We start from the raw sequence: 8520 nt of genomic DNA on the forward strand, positions 1-8520 counted from the left end.
CGAGTACTTTTGGATGTCAGGGTAAATGTATGGAGTAAAAAGTACATTATTTTCTTTAGGAATGTAGTGAAGTAAATGTCAAATATTAATAGTAAAGTAAAGTACAGATACCCCAAAAAAACTACTTAAGTAGTACTTTAAAGTATTTGTGTGTGTGTGTGTGTGTGTGTGTGTGTGTGTGTGTGTGTGTGTGTGTGTGTGTGTGTGTGTGTGTGTGTGTGTGTGTGCGTGGGCGACTATGCAGAGAGAGTGTGAACCATCTGTGTTCCTAATATGAATGTGTTTATGCCGTCTTTGTCCGGTGTGTTTTTACAGTGAGGGGAAAAAGTATTTGATCCCCTGCTGATTTTGTACGTTTGCCCATTGACAAAGAAATTATCAGTCTATAATTTTAATGGTAGGTTTATTTGAACTGTGAGAGACAGAATAACAACAAAAAAATCAAGAAAAACGCATGTCAGAAATGTTATAAATTGATTTGCATTTTAATGAGGGAAATAAGTATTTGACCCCCTCTCAATCAGAAAGATTTCTGGCTCTCAGGTGTGCTTTATACAGGTAACGAGCTGAGATTAGGAGCACACTCTTAAAGGGAGTGCTCCTAATCTCAGCTTGTTACCTGTATAAAAGACACCTGTCCACAGAAGCAATCAATCAATCAGATTCCAAACTCTCCACCATGGCTAAGACCAAAGAGCTCTCCAAGGATGTCAGGGACAAGATTGTAGACCTACACAAGGCTGGAATGGGCTACAAGAACATCGCCAAGCAGCTTGGTGAGAAGGTGACAACAGTTGGTGCGATTATTCGCAAATGGAAGAAACACAAAATAACTGTCAATCTCCCTCGGCCTGGGGCTCCATGCAAGATCTCACCTAGTGGAGTTGCAATGATCATGAGAACGGTGAGGAATCAGCCCAGAACTACACAGGAGGATCTTGTCAATGATCTCAAGGCAGCTGGAGCCCATAGTCACTAAGAAAACAATTGGTAACACACTACGCCGTGAATGACTGAAATCCTGCAGCGCCCGCAAGGTCCACCTGCTCAAGAAAGCACATATACAGGCCCGTCTGAAGTTTGCCAATGAACATCTGAATGATTCAGAGGAGAACTGGGTGAAAGTGTTGTGGTCAGATGAGACCAAAATTGAGCTCTTTGGCATCAACTCAACTTGCCGTGTTTGGAGGAGGAGGAATGCTGCCTATGACCCCAAGAACACCATCCCCACCATCAAACATGGTGGTGGAAACATTATGCTTTGGGGGTGTTTTTCTGCTAAGGGGACAGGACAACTTCACCGCATCAAAAGGACGATGGACGGCGCCATGTACTGTCAAATCTTGGGTGAGAACCTCCTTCCCTCAGCCAGGGCATTGAAAATGGGTCGTGGATGGGTATTCCAGCATGACAATGACCCAAAACACACGGCCAAGGCAACAAAGGAGTGGCTCAAGAAGAAGCACATTAAGGTCCTGGAGTGGCCTAGCCAGTCTCCAGACCTTAATCCCATAGAAAATCTGTGGAGGGAGCTGAAGGTTTGAGTTGCCAAACGTCAGCCTCGAAACGTTAATGACTTGGAGAAGATCTGCAAAGAGGAGTGGAACAAAATCCCTCCTGAGATGTGTGCAAACCTGGTGGCCAACTACAAGAAACGTCTGACCTCTGTGATTGCCAACATGGGTTTTGCCACCAAGTACTAAGTCATGTTTTGCAGAGGGATCCAATACTTTTTTCCCTCATTAATATGCAAATCAATTTATAACATTTTTGACATGCGTTTTTCTGGATTTATTTGTTGTTATTCTGTCTCTCACTGTTCAAATAAACCTACCATTAAAATTATAGACTGATCATGTCTTTGTCAGTGGGCAAACGTACAAAATCAGCAGGGGATGAAATACTTTTTTCCCTCACTGTATAAGGCCGTTACGAAGAAATACTACACTGGTGAGGCATAAAGGATTTTAAATACATTTGATCTGGCTATTCAGCCTTAATGTCCTTAGTTACACACTGACACAACATTACCCAAGTGATGCAGCTGCATGAATGGGTGGCATTTAGAAATATGAGCTAGTCTCAATGCAGTGAGTCATGTAGCTGGAGCTGCACAGCATCTCTGTAAATGACTGACATTGACATAGACCCTTATAGGCACATTTCCTGAATGGATATACTGAAATCTAATGCACCCAGAGCCTCATCATCAGCTGCCAAGGAAAACAGGCCTATTCTGTTCTGTTCTGTTCTGTGTGTTCCAGCACTGAGAGAAGAGAGAAGAGACAGTTTCTCCTAGTCTAGTCTCTAATACTGCCTGTTAATAGGCTTTATTCAGTCATTTTTCATTAATTTAGATGTATTATATATCCTCAAATAAGGGGAAAGCACATCCTTATATAAGCCACTATAAGCTTAATTCAGTGATTTTTCATTCTTTTCTCTGTTTTATATCAATTAGCCAACATAGAACCCAGCTTTTTCGGCATTCCAGCCTTTCTCAACTGCTAATACAGTCTGGTCAGGGGAGTATAAGAGGGCTAAGTGGGTGAGGAGAGCAGCTTCTTTTCAAAGCTCTCATGTCCAATCTGGTTGGTTGGAGATAGCTAGCTTGGACTGAGGTAAGTTGAGAAAATGGGACCGATCAGAGAAAGGGACAGACTTAATGTGTGAAATGTTCTCTCTGTCGATTCAATGTTGTAAAGAGCCTATCACTACCTATCACTCTGTTTTCAGTTCCATGGACAGTTCCCTCCCATATACTTTGCAGTCACAATGCATTGCTAGCTCTGTCTGATGTAGCACAAACCATAGCCAGACTCCAATGGTTATTGCTCTCCAAATGCAGTTCTATACACGTATTCTCATCATCCTCCTTCAGCACCATGGACAGCAGTTGTCTGTCTAGCTGGTAGTGGAAAGCTCCACTCGTTTGTACTGGCTGTCCTTCATCACCAGGGAGAGCTCCCCTGCCAACTCTAGTCCCTCTGCCTCTGAGCTCTGACTGTTAGTCCACTAGATAAGCTCCAAAATGATTCACTTTGGCATAGAAGCATTGAAATTCGCACTTAACAAAACCTGATGTAGTCGCAACAATGCAACAATCTCAACAATGATGATAAACCATCAGAAATCGAAGTAAAATTGAGATATTCTCACTTTCAAAGTGGTGAATTAAATACAAAACTCGCATGTTTTGTCTTAATAAAATATATGAAAAGAGAAATGGGTGATTGGGCAATGGGACTTTGGCCGGGATTCAACCCATGACGAGTTATAGCGCAGCGCACTAGACAGTCGACAATAGAGCTTGCCAGCTTGTAGTCCTAAAAACAGGAAATTAAGTATAATTTTCTATCTCTGGTTTGTTTGCCATTCCTATTGGGGAAATGTATGGGGAAATTTTAGTGATCCAATTGACATTTTAGTCATTTAGCAGACGCTCTTATCCAGAGCGATTTACAATTGGTGAGTGCATACATTTTTCATACTGGCCCCCCCGTGGAAAACGAACCCACAACCCTTGCATTGCAAGCGCCATGCTCTACCAACTGAGCTACAGGAGGGCCAATAATAATAATAATATTATATTATGATTATATTATTATTATATTATATTAAATCATGGGGTTTTGGGGATATACGCTGAAAATAAGGTTAACACAGGCTTAGGAGATCTTATACATTTTGTTCTATGAGATGATATCAGTCAGTTAACATGACCTTTATGAATTATGAAGCCTTTATGTTCTCAAAATAAGTAATTTGCTAACGAGTCGCTAAGTGTCAGAGAAATTGAACTTCAACATTAGTAGCAAGCATTTTCACGTCACTACACCGACCATGCAAACTAGTCTACGCTACACTAGTCCGCCAAAAAGCTAGTTAGCTTAGTTAACTTTTTTTGCTTACCAGCTCGAACGAAAATGCAAGGATGGTATATTGTTTTGCTCCAGGCTGCAACCATATGTCCTCAGCGGGAAGGTGCTCATTTTATAATTTTATCGTTTCGCTGATTGAACCCCTAACAAGCAAATGTTAAAGGTCAACAATTTCAATGTTTCTAAATACGAGGGTCACCGGCATCATCGCGTTTCTCGTTCCATGATGGGCGTATGGACACATGAGAATGTCCACTCACTGTTTTGCTGCTCCCAAACGTGATCTTTAAAAAAAGCTTTGGTGATTAAGATTTATTTCAAGGCAGTCTCAAGAGCAACATTCTTTATTGATAGGCTTGGCTACATGGTGAATGCATTGGGCATGATACAATCCCAGCTTTCATTGAGGGGAGGGGAGGCTATGCTTAGTTTTTAATACGGGGTTCACCAGCACAAAAAGCACATCTCTTGTTCCATGACCATATGTAGCTGTAGATTTCCAGTCGTTGCGCTAACACTAGTTAGTGTTACACTAGTTACAACTACCTCTAACTTCCTTCATACTTCACACAGAGACATACAATTTAAATCGTATCCACAAGTTCATCTGACTCTGGGTAAGTAGCACAATTGCCAGAATCTCACAGTATCCCTTTATATGAGGACTGACGGCAAATTTGAACAAACTATGATCATTTTTTGTGTCCAAACATGAATATTCAATTAAATTTAAATGAATGCGTTTCTGGGTGATATATAGGACAATGTCCCCCAAAAGGGTTTTCTTACATTTCAAATGATCGATGTTCTTCCATCATGTTTTCCACATGTTCAGACTACAATTTGAGATATGTGACAATTTGAGTTCAGTACTATTAAAGGAATTATTTTATAGGCGATCTTTAGTCTGAATATTGATTCATTTACCTCAAGGGGCATGAAATATTGTTTAACCAATTTATGTTGCATAATATAGTGTTTTGACATAAATGCAATAATATTTTTCACCAAATATATTTTTTTAATAAAACAATCATTTACCATATTCTTACCCCATAGTACCTTTTACTGACATATCAACAGCCTGGTTGAGCACATTTTAACAACATTCTTGCTTTTTAGCCTTTTTACATATTCCTACTCTTCACCATTGACCTCTAGGGGGCGCTACATGCCGGCCCAAGGCTCTGATGAAATGGCACTATATTAGGTTTTGTTCAATGCGAAAAAATTATGCAAGTATGTCAATTTGCATTCTTCTATGCCAAAAGTAACAATATGTTCTTTTTTTTGGAGCTTATCTACTGGAGTACATGGAGAGCTGAGTAGGGCTGAATTTGTTGAAGGTCTGAATGTAGAGGCCGTTAGAAAGCCTACTTGTGCAGATGAAGAGAGATGGAGGGGGGGATGGAGGAGAGGGAGAGTGTCTCTCTGTGCTTCTCTGTAGCCCTCTCAGCCCTGGCACAGCGATTAACCCCCGCTGCCCTGGCTGCCCCCTCTCTCTGTCCGCCGCGCCAGCTCTCTCTCTTCTAGCTGTCCTCTCAGTCTTCTGATTACATGGAGTGGGCGTACAAATGGCAAACGGACAGACGACACAGGTAGGGGGAGGGAGCCTAGGGGCCTGCCAGCCCTCGAACAGAGAGAAGGCCCTGGCTGAGGCTAGGGTGAGATTCTCTCTCCCTCTCTCAGGCCCTCTTCTCTTCTCTGTTCAATTTATTTTCTTGTCTGCTCCTCTCCCGCTCTCCCTCCTCTCCCTCCCTCCTTCCCCCTCTCCTTATGGAGGTCCTGCCTACCCAGGTGTAATGTTGACGTCGGCTGGAAGGCTGACGTGAAGTGAGGACATTCTATTTCAGAGCTGTGCGTCAGACGCGTGCGTGTCCGAGTGGTAGGGGTTGAGCTGCTAGCTGTGTGTGTGGGAGTCTGTTAATGGAACAAGCCAGAAAGTTTAACAGTTTGCCTCTCTAAGTGGGTAAATATCATGATTGGGAGAGCTGGGGTGTGTCCCAAATGGCATATTCCCTATTTTAAAAAATGTGTGCCATTTGGGAGGCAGTCCTGGTCTGGAAGTGCTCTTTTAGGATCCAACATCCACCTGCACTCTCTGTCTATGAGGCTGGCTACACTCTGTTTTTTGTTGTGTCCTCTGTAAATTGAGATGATGGTCTCATTGTGTTTATGTTACAATTTAGCTGCTATGTGCTTCTACATCTGCATTGCTTGCTGTTTGGGGTTTTAGGCTGGGTTTCTGTATAGCACTTTGTGACATCTGCTGATGTAAAAAGGGCTTTATAAATACACTTTGATTGATATGTAAAAATACACATTCTGCCCTTAGGCCCTGTCTTTCTGCTGCTGGATATGATGACCACCATTTTCTCTACCTAGCCATTTTCTTTATGTTTTTTCTGTTATTCTACAGAGTGGTTTTGTCTGCCATTTGTTTATATGAGTTCCCTCCTATTTCATACCATGCACTTACATTGTCAATAACACACTTTATCTTTCTCTCCCTTCTCTCTCATTCTCTCTCTCTCTCTCTCTCTCTCTCTCTCTCTCTCTCTCTCTCTCTCTCTCTCTCTCTCGCTCCTTCTCTCTCTCTCGCTCCTCTCTCTCTCTCTCTCGCTCTCTCTCTCTCTCTCGCTCTCTCTCTCTCTCTCTCTCTCTCTCTCGCTCCTTCTCTCTCTCTACTGTAGCTCTGAGTCGGTCAGCGATGCCCTTCGGCCTGATGCGTAGAGAGCTGGCGTGCGAGGGTTACCCCATCGAGCTGCGCTGTCCTGGCAGTGATGTCATCATGATTGAGACGGCCAATTACGGCCGCACGGACGACAAGATCTGTGACGCCGACCCCTTCCAAATGGAGAACGTGCAGTGTTACCTGCCTGACGCTTTCAAGATCATGTCACAGAGGTACGTGTGGGGGGGGGGGGGGGGGGGGGGATGGGAGGGTTGGGTGGGTAGGTGGGTGTGTTGGTGTGTGTGTAATAAGAAGACATAGGACACCAAGGGTGGGTGTGTCTTTCTGTCCTCCTTGTTTTGCATCTTATGTGTTATTAGTGTGTAAACTTGAGTATGTGTGTAGTGAGAGACGTGTTTGTGGTGTGGCTGCCTGCAGCTGCGCTCCGGCTGTGCTTAGCATCTGCCTCCTCATAGAGCCGATCAATGGCAGCCCTCGCCCTGCTATCCATCACACACGTAATGGAGGGAGAGGGTGCTACTGGTGAGATGGAGGGAGACACAGAGGGAGAGAGCGATGGACAGATCTGGAGGAGGAGAGGGGGATTGGTGTGGGGATGGAGGGAGGGAGAGAGAGAAAGAGAGAGAAATAGAGAGATGGAGAGATCTGAAGGGGATTGATGTGGGGATGGAGGGAGGGAGCGGTTTAGAGTGAACCACTGATGGGGAGATAAAGACAGTGCAGCAGTGACGTGGAGAGAAATGGAGTATGAACGAGAAAGAGAGCGGAAAGAGAGAAATGATGCTAAAGCTGGATAGAGGAGGATAGAGGAGGGAGGATTATGTGCTGAAAGGGGAAGTGTGTGTGCATGCTGGGAGTGTGAGTATACAGTATGAGGGAGCATACATTGAGCTGTTTCGATTATGTTGGTGTAATGTGCATATTAATGTTTCCCTGCCGTGTGTGCGTTCTGTGTGTGTCTGTGTGTGTGTGTGCGTGTGTGTGTGTGCGTGTGTGCGCGCGTGTGTGTGTGTGTCTGTCTTAGCAGCACTAGTCCCCCCGTTCTCTCACCTCTAATTGCTCCCACTCACAAACCATCGGGGGAGGGAGACTCTTATGTCACTCTTCACCCTCTTTCCCTCCTCCCTCATCCCTCTGTCACTTCCTCCCCTCTGGTCCAGCTGTCACATGATCTAGTCTAGTGTGAAAGGACCCCCTTCCGACCCATTCCCTCCGTCTCTTCGTAGCCCCAAGGACATGTTTCTGCCTCTTCTCTTTAGTCTCTTTTGTCTTTCTCTGAATGTCCTCATCACTCTCCTCTCTGTCCTCTGTCTATTCTTTATTTCTCTGTTCCCATGTTTCTCTCTCTCTCTCTCTCTCGCTCTCTCTCTCTCTCTCTCTCTCTCTCTCTCTCTCTCTCTCTCTCTCTCTCTCTCTCTCTCTCTCTCTCTCTCTCTCTCTCTCTCTCTCTCTCTCTCTCTCTCTCTCTCTCTCTCTCTCTCTCTCTCTCTCTCTCTCTCTCTCTCTCTCTCTCTCTCTGTGTGGCAGGTGTAATAACCGTACCCAATGTGTGGTGGTGGCAGGGTCCGATGTGTTCCCAGACCCCTGCCCAGGGACCTACAAGTACCTGGAGATACAGTATGAGTGTGTCCCCTACAGTGAGTACCCAGACCCCCCATCTCCCACACCCCTCACCCACTTCCCCACCCCCCATCCCCCATCCCCCCTCTCCCCTACCTAACCCCCCTCAGCCCTCTCAACAATTGACTGGCATTCACAACAACACACACACACACAGACACACACACACACACACACAGACTCTCTCTCGCACACACTCAGCCACACACACAAACTAACAGACCAAGACCAGACCAGACAGACACACATTGCTCTCTCGCTCTCGCTCTTGCTCTCTCTCTCTTACACACACACACCTACACACACACACACACCTACACACAC

General features: G+C 44.7%; 1 protein-coding gene across 1 annotated transcript; it reads left to right on the plus strand.

Moving 5' to 3' along the window:
- Positions 1 to 6591: 6591 nt before the first annotated feature.
- On the plus strand, positions 6592 to 8213 carry LOC311123464 (adhesion G protein-coupled receptor L1-like; the record flags this gene model as incomplete). Its single annotated transcript, XM_084197729.1, has 3 exons — positions 6592 to 6788; positions 6994 to 7073; positions 8139 to 8213. Coding segments are annotated over 3 exons (352 nt in total), but the record flags the coding sequence as incomplete, so codon positions are not given.
- Positions 8214 to 8520: the final 307 nt, after the last annotated feature.

This window comes from Coregonus lavaretus (genome assembly GCF_964263955.1).
Source record: "Coregonus lavaretus genome assembly, contig: HAP1_SCAFFOLD_3140, whole genome shotgun sequence".
Lineage (NCBI taxonomy): Eukaryota > Metazoa > Chordata > Actinopteri > Salmoniformes > Salmonidae > Coregonus > Coregonus lavaretus.